This window comes from Priapulus caudatus, unplaced genomic scaffold (genome assembly GCF_000485595.1).
Source record: "Priapulus caudatus unplaced genomic scaffold, Priapulus_caudatus-5.0.1 Scaffold36, whole genome shotgun sequence".
Lineage (NCBI taxonomy): Eukaryota > Metazoa > Priapulida > Priapulimorpha > Priapulimorphida > Priapulidae > Priapulus > Priapulus caudatus.
In genome coordinates this window covers 889,700-913,289 of record NW_014577097.1, presented here as the reverse complement: position 1 = coordinate 913,289, position 23,590 = coordinate 889,700, and the positions used below count along the sequence as shown (strand labels likewise).

Sequence of the window (23,590 nt, the reverse complement as noted above, 5' to 3'; positions counted from 1 at the left end):
TCCTGGACCTGTACCTATAACTGCCTCTAGCTGCGATTCTGTGCTCCTTATATACCCAGCCGGCCCGCCGATTTCGCAATCGCTGTGCCTGGCCGTACCGTGGTGACTCACCCCCCCCCTAAGGCGTGGTGCAACCCGTACCTGGCAGTGCCCGCTGATTCACCGGTTAGGCGCTCACTCAGTTGCGCAACGCGTGGTACCGCTCGGTTGCGCGGTACCGCTCGGTTGCCCAACGCGTAACCCCAGCCTAAGTAATTTTCCTTATTCTCGCCCGACAGGCGGCAGCACCAGCAGTAAAATATGGCCGCGCCCAGGTGTCAATGTTTACACGCTGTCTATATTTATGTGCAATCTATATCTTATCCTCTCTTTAGTCAATATATATGGTTATTCTCTCTATACGGTGAGTTCAGTCTATTGGTCCCGATCTAGTCTACTACTCCTGTAAGTGATACACCCCCGAGATCTCCACAGGAACGTACCCTGGTAATTCTATCTGATTAGCTCTAGTATTATAGCCCGCTTACATTGACTGCCGCTGGTCAATGTAAGCGGGCTAGTCAATGTAAGCGGCATGTCAGCGGCAGTCAATGTAAGCGGGCTCTAGAGGGTTCTTCGACTTGGTCTAAAAATAGCAATATTACCTACAATCCCGTGCCGCGGCCCATACCGGTTACAAAAAGAGCGAACACGTATAGCGTGTAATTCACCCCTATGCACAATCAACCGATTTTACATATGGCCATAGTGTTATTATTGCAATAGATATTAGAAGTAAGAGGATCCCGATTTGCCAGACAAGTTTATCAGCGTGGGTTTTAGGTGCTGCAGTTCAATGAGGCTGCCACACAGTCGGCAGATTCGTAGATTGAGCAGATCGGAAGATTGCACGCAACACATTATGTTCATAGACTTGAGTCTGTTTACATCGTGAGAGTTCAGAAATTTTACCGATTTTACTGCATCTACTCTAGCTATCAAAAGCAGCTTTTTATAATAGCTAGCGTATGCACGTTTGTCGACTAGCTGTCTGTAGTGTACGTAGTATGGATAAGTACTTTGATTCACTAGACAACGTAGCCAAAGGACGCTATCTAGAGAAAATTGCGTGCATTGGGAATCGACATCCGTACGAGAATGGAGCGAGGACCACAACTTGTGCCCATCACGTACTTATTTGGATCTCGTGAATTGACTACCTAACATTCTAGCCGAGATCATTTTATACTCTCAAGGACTTTCAGAACCACAAAAGCCTGGATACCCACGATCGACTGTTCTGCGGTTGGGTGTATCAATCTACACCTATCATGTGAACAGTGAGAGTCACATCTACGCAATCCGAGCACGTGTTATGCACTACCAGTCTCTGATTATACCATCTCTCTATCCGTGCATGGGTCACGATGAGAGAATATGGGACAGGCATCATGTCAGCACACTGTAATTGTAAAGCCGGGCTTGGTGAATTCTGTTCACATGTTGCCTCGGTGCTATTTGATGTAGAGTATGCTACACGTGCAAGAGAAATCACCACCCACACTCAAACAGCTGCCTACTGGATGCCGGCGATATATGTATATAAGCGTAAATGTGTATAGCGGAGTGCGCCGTGCGTGTGGTGTACCTGTGTGTTGCAGAGGAGCATTTGACCGGTATTTACAGGTAATTATCGGCAATACTAGGCGAAAGAGTGTAGAGAAACATTATAAGACATTGGTAGTAAATACATTTCGTGTTTATTCAGCATTGCTTTTTTATTGAAAATGCTCCAAGCGTCTGTGGTCCGCCTGGTCTCTCGTCACTTTACCTTGTGTTGTGATCACGCTAGGCAGCCTAAAAAAACCTGTGTGGCTCTCTCTGATACCGATTGCTGCAGTTGACAACACCGCAGGAAAGCGGTGTTGTGATGTATTTGCTTAATAGGAGAATAAAATAAGCAGAGGTGCGTTGCTCAATGTACTTGTACCATGCCTGAACTGGTTTCTGTATCCGTCATAGCCGGCGGCGTTGCATTGTGGGTAATATGAAAAATCGCGGAACCCTCTATAGTACTACAGCTATTAAAATTATACTATCTGATATGCCGGACCGTACCTCGCTTACTCCCTACCGTACCCTGACTGTCCCTGTTCCGCCCACTACTGATGTCGCAAAATTTGAAATATACATACAGACCTGTATGATATCTTTATAAAGTTGGATTGGAGTATGAAACTGTGAAACCAAGAAGAAATTTCAACCTATATACACCTACTGATGCGCGCAATCCTTTTGCAAATATCGCGATGATCGGAGGCGTGTTCAACAGAGCGTGCGCTCGATGCGAACGCTCGATGCACGAACGCAGCGCCTCTTGAACGACGCACGAGCGCTCGCTGTGCGCTGGCTTTATCCAAGATGGCGGCCCCATGAAGGGTTAATCGAGAGATTTTAATGTGTTTGAACAAGTACTGTTAAACGAATGAGGTACATTTGAAAACAATAGGCATATAGGGGGCGCTGATAAGCAACTCGGTCCTCCGCAACAACTGCTGCGCGGTGTTTACAAGTGAAAACCGTACTGTACGTACCGTGTTCTGTAACTTCTGTTCTTCAACTCGATGTTGTTTTTACCTGGGACAATGCCAACCGAATATTGTGTACTACATTGTGGGAAGAGGGGAAAGACATGCTTTCCCTGTTCCTTTTAAGGAGGGGCCTTCCTGGATTAGAGCTGTGAGACGATTGGAGAAAATAACTACTCTGAGACTTCAAGTCGCGCGTGATGTCGATATCATTTTGATTGAAATCAGGATACGTTGAGACAACTTAGCTGTATGGTATGTTTTTTTTTATTAGCATATTCAGTAATCAGTTTGACCTTAATGTATCTTCTTTGTATAAGTATATTCAAATAACAGCTAATGCGAAAATCAAGCTTGACCAGATGCGAGATTATATCAATAACATTGTCAAGGTATATTAGTTATTACCATTTCTGTGGAGGGCAATGCCAATGGAGCTTAATGCTGAAAAAATACTATTTACTGTAGTCTTTGGCATTTAGCCAGTATGTTTTTCATGGTTAGGTTAACGCGTTCCTAATCTTGAATAGTGTATGATCATGACACTCATTAGGCGTATATGGCTAGGAAGCCTGTGAGGTTGATAGAGTATATAAATTACTGGACAGTTACTATTACAGTTTCCCGAGAGGATACAAGGAAATGCTGTATATGGTTGGTTATATATAAAACATTAGTATATATATATAATTCTTTCTTCTATAATATATATATATTATATATATAATATAATTTACTGCTATGGCTTAATTTTTTCAGGGGAACTGCCAGTCACTTTGAGGAAGATTGAAATTTATGCACTGCTTGTTCCTCAAGTTTTTCCTTGAAAAATCTGGTTGCCTCACCAGTTCTCTGGACGGGACGGAAAAGGTCGAGCAAACGGCAAAGGTAACTCAAAGCAGCTCAAGTTGGAGGACATGCAGCGGCTGTAAGCCTTATTGGAATGTGCGAATGCTGAGTTTGTGGAAAGTACAGTAAAAACCTCGTTATCTTGCCTCGTAAGTACGCCAATCCACTTTATCGCCAGGAAATGCCAGTATACAGATAATTGTGTATCCTATTTGTAGTAATTTAGGCTCGTAATACCTCCCTCGTTAACGTCAACGCCAGGCATTATGGCTATGTACAAGTCTATATAAATGCATATGGAAAAGGAGCACCCTTCCGGGCGGGTTTTTTATTTTTTTTACTGCATCGAGTGTGGTCGGTATCGGTTGATCAGTGATCTATGCAGGCGTGCAGGGGGGGTTGGGGGTTCGAACGAACCGCCCCCGCGAGCCTCCCCCCAAGGAAAAAAAAATTTGTTCTAAAATTTGCAGAATTTCACCTCAGGTCGCTCATTTTAGTGTGAATATAGTGCAAAATCTTCCATCGTCGGAGGGTGAACAGTGAACCCCCTCCCACACCTCCCCCTGTCGGTCGCTCCCTTTGGTCCCTCGCCTTGGTCGCTTGCGCTCCCTCGCCTGGTCGCTTCGGCCGAGCAGGGCCGTGTACAGGGGGGGGTTCCAGGGAGTCCAGAAAAACCCACCCTTGCCGGCAGAAAGATCGAAGGGTGTATTTTAAAAATTCTGGGGAGGCAACCAGACCCCCCTTCGGCGTGACTGCGGTTGAACTTTTGGGTACGGTTAGACCCCCCTGGTTACAATCCGTGTACACGCCCTGCGAGCAAACTGCTAACATTGAAAACGAACCCCCAACATGAAAAGCTGGTACGGGCCTGTATGGTAACATACACACGCCACAGCCACGTGAGTCCTATGTACATAGAGTGTATTGTAGCGGTAGAGATCTCGCCCCAATCATTCATTAAATAGATAGGAGGTCAAATTCAGACTGTATTTGCAATATTGTGGTCGAACGCGGGATATTCTAATTTAACGTGACATTTCTGCATATGTCCCTTCTACAATTCGCATGGATTCCTGATTTTCGGATACTGTTTAATACAGAAGTCAATTTCAACTTTTTTAAAGAAGATTGAACCCGGATATAAAATACTGCCAGCCAACGTCAAATGTACATGCTACAGTGCTGGTATTCGGGCAACAAAAACACTGGAAACAAACATGAAACTATAATATTTTTTTTTAATGCAATTCTGTATATAAACAGAAATTTTGTTAATATGATTTGTATTTGTCATTGTTGATTTTTGTTTATAATCATATTTCATCTATTGTTGATTGGTTTTCTAGTCAACTGGAGGCTATTTAGTGGTTGATCTCAATACCTGTTATATGCAATATTTCCAAGCCTGGTGGTGGCGATATAACGACCCGGGTCTTTACTGTAACTCATGCGATCAATTTTAGAGGTATAAATGAATTAAGTTACAGAAAAACATGTCTGATTGTTTTCATGATAAGTAAACATATAATTAATTAATTACATTCCACTTCAGTGCTCCAAGGATTTCAAATAATATTTGTTTCTGTCTATTTTGCCGGATTATGTTAATAGAAATACTGAGAGCTAATATAATAAGTAAAAAGATGCTTCTATTATTTTTAAACTTAGCCTTTTTTTGTTATTTATAAGATCAAATATTATATCATAATATATATTATAATGTATATATATATAAGATATATAGTATTATATAGTATAATTATAGTCCATATATTGGATGAAGCTCATCTCGATCTATTTCTATAACATTTAAGATACGTGTAAATGTCGAGTTGACGTCGTTTCATATTAGTGCAGAGTTAAGCTGTCCTGAGGACCTTCATTAATATAAATCATGATTTTGTCTCAACGCCTCATGGAATTTTTCAAGGTTAGGGTACAGTAATTATGGTCAATAATGGTACATAGTATAGTACTAGTTCAGATGGAGACGGATACTAGAGAAGCGGTTGCCGAAGGAGGTGTTTGGATCCAAGCGCTATACGCGCAGAAGTGCTCGCGCACAGTTCGCGGCGCAAGGCGGCACGCGACCGCGGCAATGTGCGCCTCGACAGTGACTGCAGCGCATGGAGCTTATGGGATCGGCGTCCGAGTGGTAGGCGGCGCTGACGGAGTCCATAGCTGCAGCGAAGCAGCGAGAATTTTAGGAAGATTAGAATGGAAGAGCTGAGAGTTTGGACTTTATTACTGCGCTACATTACTGCGCACTCTTTCTGTTCTTCGATCGAAATTCGATCCGAATCGTATTCACGTTACCGAATCATGTATTAATTTACTTGACTAACATAACCAGGGGCTTGATGCAGGTTTGTCTAGGGGGGGGGGGTGCAGGTGTGGGAAAGGGCACTTGGATTTGTAGAGGGCAAATTGTAAGGCGGTGGGGGCGGTATGGGGCAGGAGAGGGGCATCGGGTGGTGCCGTGCCCCAGAGATTGTTAAAATAGCTCCGTTTTTATTGCATTTTAAGAGCATATGAGTGCGAAGTTGGTGACTTCGTCTTGTGTTAGCATGAATTTAGATTGACAATTGCCTCGTAACTATGAGACGCAAGACATATCCAGCAGAAAGCCACGTAAACCAAATGAACTTTTTTTAATTATGTTTCTGTATATGCATTATGTCACTCTTTCAAACATGCTTTTATAAAAATGGTGTAGTCATTACATAATTATTGATGTTAAAGACAATTTAGGTTTATAGGGGGTAGGCCCCTCACCCTGCGGATCTCTCCTCATCCCTACGCTCTTTATGCTATGATTTTCGACTCTACGCTTATAGATATAATATTAATCTACAAGATATCGATGGTTGGCCATTAGGTATGGTCCACTGTCCACGCTAGTACAGTAGACAAGATCTGACTGCCAGGGTAGCGACTTTCATCTCTTACAGGTGATATACAGCTGCCATTTAGAGCATAAGGTAACTTAGTTTTCAGTATTATTAATAATATTGGGTATGTACTATATTTCTGTGTTTAATACTTTTTATATAGTGCACGGATCTGTTCAGCGCATGGGGCTGTGATCTTGTATAATCCAGGAAGTTGGGATGATAGATGTCGGTCATTTTAGTTAGAAAGAGGCGGTGTAGACATGGTGTGTATTTCGTTATGCGGTCTATGCGTGGGATCGGGTATTGTATAGTGAGGCGGGGTGTGGTTGCCTTTGCTGTTGGAAGAGATTTCAATAATGCCGCTTTTTAAGCGTGACGAGCCCAGTGGGGAGCATTGGCGGGGTGGGGCGGCAGTTGGGGGGCGATTCGGATTTCCTTTTGTCTTTGGCCCGTTTATAATACCACCCATAGATAATTAAAGGATATGTAGATAGTTTATGAGGAGGAGGGGTTGATCAGGCGTCCAAAATATATGAGGGAGGTTTTGATGTGTAATGGAGATCAGTTGTTCGCGACGCCGTGGATGATAGATGGTCTGCTCGGTTTCAAGAAGATGTTGAAGGGTGTTAGTGATAAACCACATTTGCCATCCATTGCGCTGCGCCTCAGAACGAAGTAGGCGAGTTTATTTCGAACGTTTTGTTTAATTTCAAGCTGGATGGGAACGTGTTTATGATAGTTTGCGGCACTCTCTGCTTAATGAATACCGTACTATAAAAATGGGCGATCTGTCTCTAGTCGAATCATTTAAGGATAATAGAACATAATTAAATTGAGGGGATGAAATGTTTAGGTTTTATTAGCGGTCATCATGTATCAATTACTTCGGATATTGCATATAACCTTAAGATTTGGTATTCCAGGAGTCACGCTGCTGGGTAAGAGAGTGATAGAGGCACTATATATCGTAGGATGTGACAAAAAATCTATGTGTTAGTGATGTATTGTGTGGCGCATCTAAGAATTATAGTGCAGCATTTCTAGGTATCGTTGTTTGGAACTAAATCCACCACTGGAGGTAATTGTAGTTGCTTCTTTTAGGAAGATGTTTGTAGGAAATAGTTGGTACATGTCCTCGTTTACCGAGGTACTTAAAATTAATTTCCAAGGGGTAGTATTGGCTGGTTGGTCATAATTTGCATCTGGCTTTTTATGTTTAGAATAGATTTATGCTATTCAGCTGTGGGTTGATTGATTTATACAGTTTCTCCGTAAGTCATATATAGATATAGTAAGCTTGCTATATAGCGAATCAATTTTTTGTTACGTGATCTTGGTATGAAAAGTTGTCAGTCTATGTGCGATAGTCATAGTACTCTAATGATAGTCATTAACATCTCCTAAATAGTGCTACTCCAGTTGGCAGTTAATCGAACTCTCATTGATTTGTTTCGTGTTGTACATTAATGGGAATTCGCAATAAGACAGTTCTGTCTATAAGAGCTGGGTACAATGTTATTATTAAAATTTTGCCATGCATCTATAAATCCTTCAAAAGGGATAGCTACTTTAATTTCCTTATTAGGGCCTAGTGTGGCAAAGGTGGAATCAATATACTGTAGAAAGGAAGATATTCCATTTATTATTAGCTGTCATTATTTTCTAATCACGCGAGAGTTAAGACTTTTCATATACATGTATATCTAGCATTTCAGACCGCCCTGTTGTAATCTTTCTGATAATTTCTTCTTTTTATTTTTGTCATTTTTATTTTCCATATGAATTTACTGAACATACTGCTTAACTCATGCATAATTTGTACAGACGGGTTAGGCAGGCGATGTTAGAAATGGTTGTAATTTTTGCACGATAAGGGATTTCAACACGTTATTTTACCTAAAGGAGTTAGTTTCTTTCTTTGCCATATGTTTAATAAGAGCTTTATACACTTGTTAATTTTTGATTCAATATTTATATTAATAATTTTTTCAAGCTCTGTACTATACGGTGACTCCTAGATTTGTGAAATTTTCTTTAACCATTTTAGATGTATCTCTCTACAAAACCTCCTATCTGACTCCCTTTGTAGCACAATCACACTAACTTGGTTCTTTTCTGTGTTTGTTTTTAGACCAGAGATCTGATAGAACCACTCAAGTACCTGTAAAGATTCTCTTAAAGAATCTTCTGAACCATCTAAAAATGAGTGTGTCGTCAGCTAACGCTGCGATATCTTAAATTCTTCATTCCAAAGAGTAATACCTTTTATGTTGTTATTTCTTCCGTATAGAATACCAGTATCTCAACGCATTAGAAGATATGTAGGGGGATATAGGATCACCTTGTCTACAGCCTCTTTCTAAACATAAAAAGATGACCGAGATATGACCTTTTTGGATTATACAAGATTCGGAACTTAGTTCTTGAAAATTTTAATCATTTTATAATCGAGTTACCAAATGGGTGGATGGCAGGTTTTGTTAGGGGGGGGGGTGCAGGTGGGAAAGGGCCACTTTGAGATTTGTTAGGGGCAACTTGAAGCGGTGGGGTCGGGGGGGGCCTCCCCCAGAAATTTGTTAAAAATCAGACTCCTTTTTATGCATTTTAAGAGCATATTGAGGCGAACTTTTTTGTACTTCAAGTCTTGTCATAGCAATGAAACAGACAATTCCAGTACAAGGCAAAATCCACAAAGCACCACAAAACCATGAACTTGCTTGAAATTAACTGCCATCAGCAGCGACAAAATACTAGTACCCGGTGAAATCAAACTGCGATATGCATTGAACACATCTTTTATACAAAAGAAATTGAATCATTACATGGCTATTAATTTATTGCTTTCCGTTTCATACATTTACTATTAAAACTTGAACTTTCAACTTGAATTTCAATGACGGATATATTATCTTACTTAAAACATACTCAGTATTAGTGTTGTCACAGGGGCGTGTACAGGATTTGTACCAGGAAGGGGTCCAACCGTAACCCAAACTTGCGAGCACGCAAAGGGGGGTCTGGGGGGCCCTCCCCCAGAAAAAGTTTGAAATTACACCCCCTCAGATGCGTTTTCTGCGCGAGCAGGTGAGGGTCCGGACCAGAAAAAAGGGCCGTGGGCCAGAAAAAAAGGGGCAACTCAAATTTTTAGGGGGGGGGGGGGTGTGCGCACCCCCTGCACCCCCCCCTGGATCGCCCCTGCATACCATATAGTAATGTATTACACCAATTGTACCAATTATTAGCATGCAGCATGTAAATGCAGCTAATAGCAGCATGCAGTAAAATGTCCATGCTGTATTTCTTGAAAAGCACTAAGACGACTAACTCGCCGGCGACACCCATAGGTTGTGCATAAACAAATTGTAAATGACAGAATGAGCAATAGTACCTTGCTAAAATGGGTTGCTCATTTTTGTGACATCATTGAATTGCCATATATTTCAATTGTCAAATGATGGGGGTAGGGTAGGCATTATAATTGATGAAACTGGCAGTTAGAATAGTATAATAGACTATTATAATAATTTATTGTTACGATGTACGTAGCATGATTAATTGAGAGCTTGCAAACATATATATAGTGATGTATGGATTATGGTAAAAATTTCAAGTAACTGTGAAAAATAGAAGAGAGAAAAATGGTCGAGTGGCATCGAATGCAGGGCACGTAATAAAATTCCAAAACCTAACCTAAACTTAACAGTGACGATACCTCACACAACAAAATCGGTTCGAACCACCATGCTGCTGTATTCACAAGGTCATTTGCCAATTAATCGCCTCGCAGTGTATAGACGGAAAACCTTTCTGTTCTACAATTTCTGTTTAGTTCGTGCAAGGCTTAGTTTACGTTTCAGCTAACCTCAGGGTTAAACACTCCCCTTTTGAAAGGAAGATGATTTGAATTTAACGTTTGCTAAATATCAAATTAGAAACTGAACTTTACTTATACGGAGTTCGAATCACCCTGGTTAATATAGAATCGAGTGTCTGAATAGATATAAATCTACATTCCTGTACCTGGTATTGTAAGCGTTTTATAAAACGATGTTCATCCTAACACTAGCATAACACGCTAGCTTCTATGTCGCTTATATTCAGTTATATAAGAACGCTGTAGCAATAGCGGCACTATACTAATGAGTAGTAGATTTGCTGTAAGCAACAATATAAGTACAACACTTACAAATGTTTGGCCTCATTGAACGTTGCCTTTGTTTGTCAACATGCATAAACACATCAGCATTTTCAAGTAGTGAACCGTGACGTCAAACGACACACATGGGAGATAAAGGAAACAAAGAAGACTGTAATGAACAGCATGTTATACGATCACGTGTCGCTTATTGCATATTGCAGGCAGTGTAAAACTGAACGGTTTCGCACTATAGCGGCAGTATACGCTATATGACTATTATTGCGGTCTAACAAACAATCATACAACGCTTACACATTGTGTGCGGTCATGAACGTTATTTTCTTTGTGAGCATTGTGAAAGACGTGAACATTGAATGTAGTAGACACTTACGTGAAACTATTGTAACGACTACTATTACTATTAGGAGACTATTAGTATTACGAGACTATTGCAACGTTCGCTCACCTATGAAAAGAAATCTTTCGTCCTTTGGACTCCTCACATGGAACAACCTTAGACTTGCACGCACTACAACGGCTGCCATCTATATCGATGATGAAACATCGATGGGGTATGTATGAATTGGAAAGAAGAGATGTCTATGCTATATTATACATTGTTGTAGTATGACGTCATGATCCAAACATCAACAGCATGGGGGGTTATAGCAGACATACGGCTGGTGCTTTTCCACATAACGTCTAGTGGAAATTCTCAGCATGTAACAACCATCAATCACTGAGCCCTGCGGATGTCCTAAGATGGCCTACGAAGAATTACACTGGGACGTCACGATTTGACATAGACTCGGTACGGACGTTAACTCGGCCAAGTATCTTTGGCTACACTCAAGTTATGTAGTTAGGCAAGCGTGTGAAAAGTGTGCACCGCGGGGCAGTCTTTAAGCCGAATCGCCGATTGCTTGTTGTGCGGAAATTCTCTGCATAAATCCATCGAAGAGAGCCTCGTCGCGCCATCTATGGGACGCCATATGTACGAGAATAACTTAAGGGCGTTAATGGAGACATTCAAAAGCGCTTTTCTACACGAAACGTAACGCGCAACCAACAACTTACCAATGACGAGCATTTGCATTTATTTCGCCCTACGTGCATAGCCGAAAGGCTTCTGCCAAGCGCCACAACTCCTCAATTGACCGATTACGCGCCGATTTGACATAACCGTGCGAAATTGTTCTAAATACAGAAAGCAGCGATTTGATGAAAAGGCGCCACGAGGTGGCGCTGTTCGCGCTTCGCGCGGATATCCGGGCTGCAGATCGTCTAGGATTTTACTGCATACAACTGTACTTACTGTATAACAAATCGTCTATACCCACACGTACTTGTTACCAGATAAAATTTAAATTGTTATAATTAATTATACATCAACGCTACGAAATTTGAACGAATCGACCATTCCGCCATGGAGATCTTTGAACTGAGATGTCTCCGGAATGTCCATCAAAAACTCAGCATCAACCGGGTCTATTTGGTCTGTAGCATCTAAAAATTCCAGCCTGGGAGAGAAATATTGCAACTTTTTTTACTGTTTTGCAAAACAAAGCTAATACAAGAAACAGAAACAATTTGAAAGGAAATGACCTACACCCCTGCACCCCCGCAAACAAATTGTAATTACATATATCACTTGAAATAAAGTGAAAGGTGATACAATATAATGAAATAAAGTGTAATGTATGATGCTACTGCCTTAATATTGTCATAGTCATAGTAATCAGGTAATAGAATTAGAATAGGCCTACTACCTATATCATTATCATGTATATCTAGTAATAGTATTAGTATATTATCTTACTCCTGGTAATAGTAGTATGACTGAGTATCTAACCGTATCTAACCGAGGCAGACAAGACGTACAAGTTTGTAAGACAAGACTGGTACTGTCAATCATTAGATTTAGGTTATGTATTAAAGGTATACTCCAATAACTATCAATGCAAACTTATTATGCATTTATTATTGCTAAAATAAGCTCATTACTTGTTAAAATGCATTTTCCAACGGTCTGACAAGTCACCACAGATCTCAAGAATCGCTCACAGTAGACTGGTACCCGTTCGCCACCTTCACTCCGGCAAGTATCCTTCGCTACACTGACGTTAGTGTAGCGTGTGGAACTCGACCAGTCTACGCTCACAGTTTCTTGTTTACCTTGCTACTAATTCCCCTTTTCGTCCTGATACTTTCTTTTTTCGGGCTCTAAGTTCTGTCTTTAGATCGTTTAAACTCAGTTCTTCGTATTTCTTCTTTGGCATTTTGAAAACGATGCGTATAATCCACGTAAAATCAAATGAAACAACAAACAGAGTTGAAGTACACTGGGATTTTGCTTGAAGAACTTGGTTGCGTCGCAGCGCCACCTGGTTTTTTAGTTCCAAAGTACCTCATTAGCAGAAGAAATTGATACGAATTGAATTAAGAAGTAAATGAATGAATGAAAAATGAAATGAAGTTGAAATAGATTGCAAATTGAAGTCAGAAATGTTAGATTCCCATTCGCCAGATTGCCCGTCGCCATCATGTAAACAACTCGCGCGCTGCACGAACAGCCTTTGGAGTTTGTACGCGCGCTCGCGAGCGTTCGCTCTCCTGAACACGCCTCGGGAATGCGTTTTCCTTTCGCAATGTTTACGACATTTTCGCGCATTTTCGCGCGAGATTTTTGAAAGATGGATCTAAGTGTTATGGTGGAACAGGAAAATTTGTATGATTATCTTAATGGGTTGGAAACGTATAGACTCGCTGACACCTGTAGAAAGGGTCGGGAGGTGAAACGTAACAGGGTAAGGGTTACGAATATTTTGCGGGAACGGACCGGAAACAAGGAAAGGGAGCATAAAGCGGCGCGTTTCCTGCCGACAAGCGGTATGTATTACGACATCGGCTGAAAGTCAGGGTACGGTTTGGAGTAGGCGAGGTATGGTCCGGCATGTTAGATAGTTACCAGGGTACGTTCCGGTATACCGGACCGTACCCAGGGTACGTTCCGGCAGTACCCTGGGGGACATAGACCCTATCAGCTTAACTTAGTAGGTAACTATCATATGGCGCGAACGATATGAGTTACAATTTTATCAATTCTAGCTATTATAGAAACATCTCTTAGTCTTAATCTCAGTAAATATTGAGTCTATTGAAGCGTGATTAGTCTAATCAATTAGGAAATATGCACGCGCTCGGTATCTCTCATGGGCTAATAAGGCTACGTGCGGCTATGGCCGGTAGGAAAATGAACTATAACTATCATATGGCGCGAATGATTTGAGTTACATTGCTATAAATTCTAGCTGTTATAGACACATGTCTTAGCTATAATCCCTGTGAGTCTTGAGTTTATTGAAGGGCAATTATCTTAATTAATTAGAAAATATGTACGCGCGGTATTGCTCATACTCGAGTCATAGGCTAAATGCCAAAATGAAAACGAAACGTGCGAAATTCAATTTTTATCCTCCAATCACAAGTCGGAGCAATTCTTCTGTTTAGACGCACGTGAAATTTAGCATAAAGGAATAAAATACGAGTGACATTTTACTAGAAGCGCATTATATATTCCCCCTGTTTTGTGTGTTTATAATGCCTTCAGTGCTGAACAGTTCAAAACCACTTCGCCAATAACTAAAATCATGAGCCAGCAGTACAGATCGTACATTTCAATAATCCAAATAGTTCTGGCTGTGCGGATCTATGCTAGCTCAGGGGTTACTCTTGACTGGTACCCATCCCTTCTCACACGCTCGATATAGGGACAGGCGAACACCAATTAATTTATTCGGCCACCCGAGTGACCGACTTTCATCCGGGCAATTAGGAACATCCGGGTCACTGCTTTTAAGCTGGCAATGGCGAAACATGAGTGATGCCTCGTCGTTAGATGCTACTCGTAAATTAAATCTGAAAAATTGCCTTGTTTGCACAGGTCTGAGTTCACAGTTATTGAAGGTTGCATTTGTAGAAAATGTGAGCATAGACTGTTGGATCTCGACAAGCGTGTCGCCGATTTCAAGTACCAGTGTCAGCAGTCGTACAGTTGTTTGTCTAGTAAACGCTGTGTGAACTCACCACTACAGGCAATATCGGTGACAGATGACAAAAACTGTGCCAGGTCTGCAAAATCGAGGCATCTGGATGATTCTGACGCGAGTGTACATTGTGCATTGGATGAAAAGCCCGAGGCAAGTTTTAATTCCCAGGATCTATCATTTTTTAGAGCAGTCCCGATTAATCCCCAAATTTTCAACTCCAATAGCCCCACAAACGATCGCGAGTGTACGAGAGTTCAAAACTCCTTCCAAACCAGCAAAACATGTGAAGCCAGGTGAAACGAGTAGCACATTAGCCGACCATTTGTATTCGAGTACACCATGTAAGAAGAAAATCCAACCGTGTATGTGATGGTGCGGTTCACATACGTGAAACTACCCACAAACTACTTGAAATCCAGAATCACTTGACATTGTCAACATTAGACAATAAATTGTCAGAGGGTGAAGTCAGGAAAATTGTGCAATCACTCTATGTCTCAAAACAGGAGTTTGTAAAGGTGCTCTTAACTATAAAATCTACAAGGGATGCCATAATTGGTGGACTTCTTCAAGAACTCAGTTCCCAGTTTGATAGTCTGAAGAACAGAAAGCATGGGTTCGTGAGTTATCTTATGAAGAAAGATTAGTATCCTTGAAATCCTTTGCTTGGGAGGATGTCCTTAAGGAGGAAATGGACAAATTTCCCCTTTTTTGCAAGTATGTCTTGCCATGCTACTGCCTGTTGGGAGTGCGCTGAAGTCGAGCGAAGCAAGAGCAACCCAAGTACAGAATATCGTTCCGCAACTTGGGCTTGTGTATGCAATTCTGGCACAGGGGCGGTTTTGAGAACTCATCAGAGTTCAGCGTGTTGTCAACATGCTTCTGATGGACAACATATGTGACCAGAAGGTCCATACTTGTACTACACAGTAGTATTGCAATTCAAATTGTTTGACCTTTCTGCATGTACACTAGCAGTATTTATTTTGTTATTTGTTGTTTACAATAGGGTTGTGATGATGCAAGTACTGTACAATACGATATCATATGCCTCTGTATCACGGTACATGGTCTATGATACGTGTGTGTGTGTGTGCGTGCGTGCGTGCGTGCGTGCGTGCGTGCGTGGCGTGTGTATGTATGATCATATGTCTGAAGATGTGTGTACACTTTCTCCATTTATATACATAATGTAATCGTGTCACAACGTGCAGTTTTATCTTGAATTGTGAACTACATGTATGACATGTATACTGTTTTTTTACAGGTTCAAGAATGTTCTTTTTGAAGCTGTTTTCCACGTTCCACTAACAACAACCACTGTTCAGTTGATTTATGTTTTGGTAAGATGTTGCTGGGAATTTTGTCCATGTACAAAGTGCATTTAAAAAAAATAAATCTTGCAATATTATCCACTTTTTTAACTAGAACATTTATTTCTTTATGAATTCTACCTTCTAAGCTGATACATGTATATCTCATATAATACGTGTATGCATGTACAATCTGGAATACATGTATATTACTGCATCAACCTGTATACACCAAGTGTGCTTTATTATGGACATGGACATCATTCCCAAGTACTGTTATTGGCATGTGCAAGTATCCATTTTTTCGCCAACAGCTTGCTCCTACAGTTGATATAAATCTGAAAAATCTGATGTTATGTTTTCCAATGTTTGGTTGAGATAGTTCTGACATGTACAAAGTATAATTTTAAAAGGTCTATTTTGAAAACAAATAGTAGATAGAAAAAAAGTGAAAATGTCATTTTATGATTTTATAAAGCTGATTCATATTTGATTTTATATACAGTTGAAACCCCTGTAAAATTTTACTACATATGCTTTCGCATTTACATATATATACTACACGTACATTTGCAGTTGTATACAATGAAAATTTCTCTTCGTTTTTGTCATTCAGGTGTTTGACCGGCTACAACCTCTTGGGATATGTCTCAGTCATAAACAGAGCATCCAGCTTCTAGATAATTTTGCTGAACATTTTTCTGGTGAACTGTCAGCAATTATCTAAGCAGAGAAGAGGTTCAGACTTGTTGGTGATAACATTAATTGGACAACAGATGTGCATGACCAGAGACAGGACAATCAGCTAGGGCTGTATGCATCATGCATTTGGATCGGCTGTCATTGTCCAGAATGTGTCATTTGATGATGTGTCTGCTGCGAGACCACAGGCCGATTACAGAGATGTGTCAGTAGATGCCTTCACACCCAGTAGAGATGACTGGGAACACCTCAAGAGTGACTACTTGGTTTTGATCTCACGTGTGGCTGCAAAGCATATTCCAGCATTAGCATTTCTCAATGACGGACTGCAAAAGAAAATAGTTGGTCAGCATTCTAAATTGTTGTGTTCCACCAACAAGGTAATTCCATTGCCCGTACTGCACTGTAATGAACAAAAGTACGAAGATGTGGTAAAAATCCTGGACAGTTATGAAGCATCAATCATTGATGCTTACATGTATGCTGGGGTGCCATTACAACCTGGCCAGACAGTCCACATTGGGGGAGATCAGTTGACCAGAGAGAGGTTTTCGGGTGCAAAAAGACTTCGAGCTGGAGCACAATGTGAGAAAGACTGCTTTTCACATCTGCACCCAATTACCTTTGAACTTTTCCACATGCTAATGAACTTTTTAATGCTGGTATTCAAGACTCTGTACAGCAGTTGTGGAGCACAAGACTTGGGAACCATGAAGTGTGAAGCCAGTAGGATGCTGAGATTTCATGTTGGGGAGAATATCAAGGAGCATTACGAAGGAGACAAAGATTGCTTTGTCACGTTTGTAGACGCATACATTGCTGAAGCCCTTTTGGACCATTTTGGGATGGAGTGTAAATGACAGCCCAACCAGAAACAAGCCACCTGACTCTTGGACAGATGAGGAGAGGAAGAACTGGTGCAAGTTGCAATTGGGTGCAGTGGTTGAACAGTACGTGTTCAATTTCCGCGCATTGAAGGACACAGGGATGAAGATGTTAAAGGTTGGTTCATGTACATATGATTATTACAGGAAATAAAATATGACAGTGCACAGTATTAATTTTTGCACAGAAATGAGTATTCGAATGCTAGCGTCAACATCTACATGTATAGGTTGACCTAACTGGCTAACATGTCAATATCTGTTACCCCAGATTTCTAGTTTAGACTCGAGCAAAATAAGGAAGTGTGCTAATATTCACTGTCGATTTTAAAGTTATCCCTGTTATTCATAAGAGGCGACTACAAGGGGCTAGGCGTTCAAACACTGTATACATTGTATACCAAACAATTACAAAAAAATGGTATACTCTGCTGCCCCGCTAGGCACTCGGCATTGTGATCATGGATGAACCTAAAACCGATGTGCAGCGTATAATATATAATTAAATTAGACACTATGGAAAACCAGGAAGCTTTTTTTCGTAAGAGTAGGGAAGCTACTCCCGCATTTCTCTGTACATGTACATTGTACGTAACCTGTCCTAAAACCAAAATTTACTTATTCAGTGTTTCATGAACTTTCTTCTAAATAAGATTGCTTCTTCCAGGGTTTCTTCTACATAGGAGGCACTGCGGCGCACCGCCGTTGTCAAATTTAACAACGCCGTTGTGAAAATGTTCCTGTATTTACCCGCAGTTGTCAAAATAGTGTCAATCCAAAAATGAATAGATCACCACGTGCTTCTGACTATATACATGGAAAATCGTAATGAAATTCACAGCAACGTTTCTTTTTGCATGCCGGCACTTGTGTGTCATTCCCGCTTTTTCCTCGATTCCAGGAAAGTTTTGCTGTCGCTCCCTCCTACAAGCGGTGCCCACCCCTATACAGCAATAAGCATGCTCATGCGACTGTAACAATCAGTGCAGTCGCCCCCCCCGTACTTCAATCAATGCTGCCCCAGCCAGCAATCACATACACAGCAACGACGCACACAGCCATGGACGTGGGTAATAGGGGTGTCGCAGGCTGCTTTTTTTCGTTTTTTTTCTCTGTCGTGAATGCGTGAGAATGCGTAAGGTATGCGGGAGTGCAGGAGAATAGGTCCAGATGCGTGAGTCTCCCGCGAAATGCGTGAGACTTTGTAGGTCTGCTAACAGAGTAAGATTTAAACTAAAAGGTGAAATTTTATTTTCTGGGCGCCTCAAATGCAGTCTAAGACATTCAAATTTTTTAAATTTTGCTGGGGGAGACACCCAGAACCCCCTTCTACCTCTCTCCCCATGTGTCTGCCTTTGAATCCACATTCGTGCCTACTGCATGCCTTTGAATCCATCATGCGCGTTTTTCCCCAAACTGGCTATTACCTCCGTTGTTAAATTTTCCCTCAGAAGAAACCCTGTTCTTCATCTCTGGCTTTTTTCCTGTCAGATTAAAAATATATGCATTCTGTCGTTTCAGATGATGGCACAGTGATACAGCTGAAGTTGGCTAATGGAGCTGTTCAGAACGTTGTGTTGAAAAAAGTTCAGGCAAGGTCTGTGCTTGCCCTTCCTGAAGAGGATTATGTTAATAGTGCAGCAGATAACCACAACAATTGTGCATTTTATGAGAAAAGCATGAAATTTCTAGCATAGTTAGTATATACCATGATGTTTATTTTAAGATGTGGAGGGAAGTCAGATTTGACCTCTGAAGACCGTGAGAGGTCAAATCCAAGATGGCCGCCAGTCCACCGTGTCTTAATGTTCAAACACGCTTAATTTTGGAACCAAACAGCATAGAAAAACATTTAAGGTGTCGATTCCAACTAAATTGGGGATGACCATTCATTTGGTGATACCTTTGAGATCGCTAGAACTCAGGGACAGGCATTTAGGTCAAGGTCAAGGTCAAGGTCGAATTACGTTCAAAAAATCAAATATCCTATTTTCAAATATCCTATTGGTAATGTTCAAAACAGAACAGAACACACACAGCACAGTCACAGACAAGCAGCACACAGCACACAACACAGCACAGAGCAGCTTTGGCACACTTGCAGCGCCCAGTGCATGCTTTCTCGCAGCGACAGTGGATCAATTCATGGCACGATTTTGCTGCTTTAGCCTAGGGAGAGTGGTCCAAAGAGGCTGCCACCCAGTTGTTTCCTTTGTCCAGATCCAGTCAGATGGTTCTAGAATCTCTGGATCTATGACCAATGCCTGGTTCCAACAGTTGGCCTGGTAGCAAGAGCGCTTGATGTGCGGCCTGGGTTGGAGGATTGTTCTCTAGAGTTCTAGACTTCTGTGTGAAGAGCTGTTTCCTGGCATCATTCACTTCCGTGCTCTCACTGGTTCGGTCATACAGCAGCACCACAAAACGCTCTAGCAATAACATTGATCCTTCACTGACCTCACTCGGCATGCATAGGAGTTCACTGAAAGCATCATTCACCTCTGGGAAAGACTTCCAAGTTTCCCAGGCAGTCTTCTTTCCTCTGCCAGCGAATGCAGATACAGTGTCACATCCGGTGAAAGCGTGAAAGACTGGGAGAGTGAGACACTGTGTTGGATTCATTGTGGCAAGCATTTCGTAAACAGCTATGTACCGAACGCTTGAGCCAACACCAAAGGCCACCAACAGCTCATCAGGAGCTATCTTGCAGAATGAAGCCACAGCCAGTACCACCACATCAGTATCAATGGTACGTATGGTCACCCTTTTGCACAGCATCTGCCACATGCAGAAGTAGACAAGTGTCAGCCTCCTCTTGTGAACATGGGGCAAGGCGGCCCAATGATGACTCGACAGGAGAGCACAGGACCCCACTTCCAACTGTTGCATACAGTTCCTTGCCTTCTGCTAGATGAATGTGAACAGCCTCGCGTGACAGGAAAGCAAATAATTCGGGTTTGTTCTCATTGACTCGAAGGAAGTCCTTCCAGTTCTTTGGCATCACAGTAGAAGGAGACACCCTTTTCCTGATGCCCTTTCCCCTATTCTGTCTGAGTGAGGCTTTCAGGCTGGCAGGTAGGTATACATCCCAGACAAGGTCGATGCGGCTGCATTTCTCGAGTTCAGCAGAGATGTATGGTGCAAACACTCTTTTTGCATACTCTTTAAATGTTCTTGATGTCCCAGGATTTAGCATTTGAACCACAGCTGCACCATCGAAAATTGTTGCATCAGCCACAGGCACACTATTGTTTTCGAGCAGATCTGATTCCAGGCAGCGAAGTAGATCTGCTTTAACCCCAAACCGCATTTTTCCTCCAGTTGACAGAGCTGGCGGGGCTGCCTGGTTTCCATGGGAGAAGAAATTGTTGATGTCTCCATCTCGAGTTTGACAGGAGATGTACAGCCTCGAAAAGAGACCACAGTCACTCTTCAGTTCAGCAAGCTGTGCCTTCTGTTTTGACTTAATCTTGACCGGTGGCTTACTGAAAAGTGGCAACTTGTTCTTTGGAAGTGTCTGTGTGACAGGTGTGGTACACTGTTCTAACCTTGCTTCTCACCAAGGGTCTCAATCTTTCTCACAGTTTCAGCCACTTGGGTGTCCATGATGTCCCTTGTGTTAATGACTAGTAGGTCTTGGCTGATTTCTAGAAATGAATTCGCCATCTCTTTCAGCACTGTCACAAGTGTCTTAACCTCATTCAGGAATGCTGCTTGCACTCCAGATTGCTGGTCATGGTGAGGGTTCCAGTGTAAACAGCCTCACCCTGTTGCTTTATGGCCTGTTCCTCAAACTCCTGTAGTAATCCTGGCAATTTCTGGCCTTGCTACCATCCAGCGTCTGAGTGCTCCTGGATTGCCTGTCAGTCCTATAGCCCCACCAGAACCTTTCACCATTGCATTGTTTTGCTCATGGAACTGGTCAAGTGCCATAGCAGAAAACTTGTTGCTGGTTTTGTGCACCACGAAGTTTCCAGACTTGAATTCTGCTAGGACATCTGGGTGTTTTTCAGCAAGAGTCGTCATGTCACGGATGTGTACGGGAAGCCACCTGGAGTAGTGCGTGTGATCTAGGGCAAACATCCAGGGCATGATCTGCGTCAGGGATTTCACGTACAGATGGAAGTTACCTTCACGAAGTGACCGCAGCAAGAGAAGCACCAATGACAGGGCCTTATGCCAGTAGTCAAAGTGGACACTGGCTGTAGGCACCACTCCTCAAAAGACGGACTATCTGCGTACATGGCATCAGTATCATCAGATGTGCAGTCTTCATTGTAAGCTTGTTGGAGGAGTGTATAAAGGCTTGCAGCTGTGACTTGGTGTACATGGCGTGTCTTGGTGACATGCCTGGCATGTATGAAGGAATTTGCTGTTCCGGAACTTGCAATGTCAGCCTGTACCAGGGCGTTCGTCCAACCACTGTCTTCCAGCCAGTCTCCCAGCAACTTCAACATTGCCATCTCGATGTGTAGACCACCGAACATGATCACAAAGTGATCCTCTCCGTGAGTGGCTGGCCAGGTCCACTGGACTTCCTTAGCAAGAGCATACAGTGGTTGGTCAACAGCAAGGACAGGAATCTGGCCAGGGTTCAAGTGCTGGCAACTTGAAAATGATCATCAAATATATGGGAATCTTAAGATTATTTTGAAATTACATCTCTGGGTGTTTATTTGCAAATTTCAACCGATTTCTTATTTTTTGGTAAATTTTGCCCTTGACCTTGGCCTAAATGCATGTCCTTGAGTTCTAGCGATCTCAAAGGTATCACCAAATGAATGGTCATCCCCAATTTAGTTGGAATCGACACCTTAAATGTTTTTCTACGCTGTTTGGTTCCAAAATTAAGCGCGTTTGAACATTAAGACCCGGTGGACTGGCGGCCATCTTGGATTTGACCTCTCACGGTCCTCAGAGGTCAAATCTGACTTCCCTCTACATATGAAAATAAACATCATGGTATATACTAACTATGCTAGAAATTTCATGCTTTTCTCATAAAATGCACAATTGTTATAATATGAGAGCTTATCAACTGTACTATAAGCACATAGGGTGCTGGAAGTTGGACTGTTATTCAATGATCTGCTCGACTTGGTGCAACTGCCTGACAGAGAGAGAGGGTTGAGCTTACTAAAAGTTAGTATGCTTATGTTTAAAGCAAACAACAATCTCTCTAAATATGCATACGAGATAATCAGACTCCTTGTGCATCAGGAGTGTATCCTCTCCAGTAGGAAAGCCCATGAAGAGTTTTATGGGATGTTTGTTAACACCAGAGGTCTGATTGACTCACACATCCCAGCCGACCTGCAAATTGAGTATCTGGTAAAAAAAGTGAAAAAAAACATCAAGCATATGTTTTCCAACAAAACAGAGGCGAATATCACATCCCGGACCGGCGCACTGGCGGGAGTGAGTGAGATAGCCTCGCACTTTGATGCCACGACTAAAGTGAAGGTTAGATCCAAGAAGCACACGGAAAAAGATGCTGATTTGGATGAGCGCAGCATGCTAGCTGACTTGCGCCGTGTCAGACCATTCAACCCATCACCTGGTCGAAAACATGCTTCTTTTCCGCAGATTAAAGTTAGTCTGCAGAATAATCTAGATGGACATTACTTCCACCAGTGGATTGAAGAACAGAAACTCAAGTTTGCAACAGAAATTGGTACATAAGAACCTTTCAGCAAGTCTTGATTAACGATGCTTGTCAGTTAGACTGTCTGCAGTATAGCGAGGTGATTGGTTATCCAAACTTATCTGTCATGTATAAGCACTTACGTTTATATTTTGCGTAGTGATTATTAGTTTGCGTGCTACGGTTGTGTGACGGTTTTGCGCGTCGAATCGCGCGTGGTGATGACTCAAGTCTGGCTCGGAGCAAACGTGCTGCTGTTGCTTAACATCATTAATGAACAATGTGCGGTACCCCTCTGCGATGGAAGTTTCCAGGAAATTGCCAACAATAGGCAGAGAAGGGCGGGAAAAAAGAGACCTTGCATGCCGGTAGACTGGTACCCATCCCTTCTCACAACCTTGATATAGGGACAGGTGAACACAAATTTATTCGACAAGCGTGTCGCCGATTTCAAGTACCAATGTCAGCAGTCGAACAGTTGTTTGCCTAGTAAACGCTAGTAAACAAAACATGAGTGATGCCTTGTTAGATGCTACTCCTTGTAAATTAAATC

General features: G+C 42.0%; 1 protein-coding gene and 1 pseudogene across 1 annotated transcript in view; one reads left to right on the top strand and one right to left on the bottom strand.

The window, feature by feature from the left end:
• Positions 1-3,681, bottom strand: part of LOC106818104 (tumor necrosis factor alpha-induced protein 3-like) — an 11,381-nt gene extending 7,700 nt beyond the window's left edge. Inside the window, exon 1 of the mRNA XM_014822826.1 lies at positions 3,654-3,681. Within this exon, the coding sequence (XP_014678312.1) occupies positions 3,654-3,681 (28 nt within the window). The remainder of the gene's footprint in view (positions 1-3,653) is intronic.
• Positions 3,682-14,098: 10,417 nt separating this feature from the next.
• LOC106818094 lies at positions 14,099-23,075 on the top strand (annotated as a pseudogene).
• The last annotated feature ends 515 nt before the right edge of the window (positions 23,076-23,590 follow it).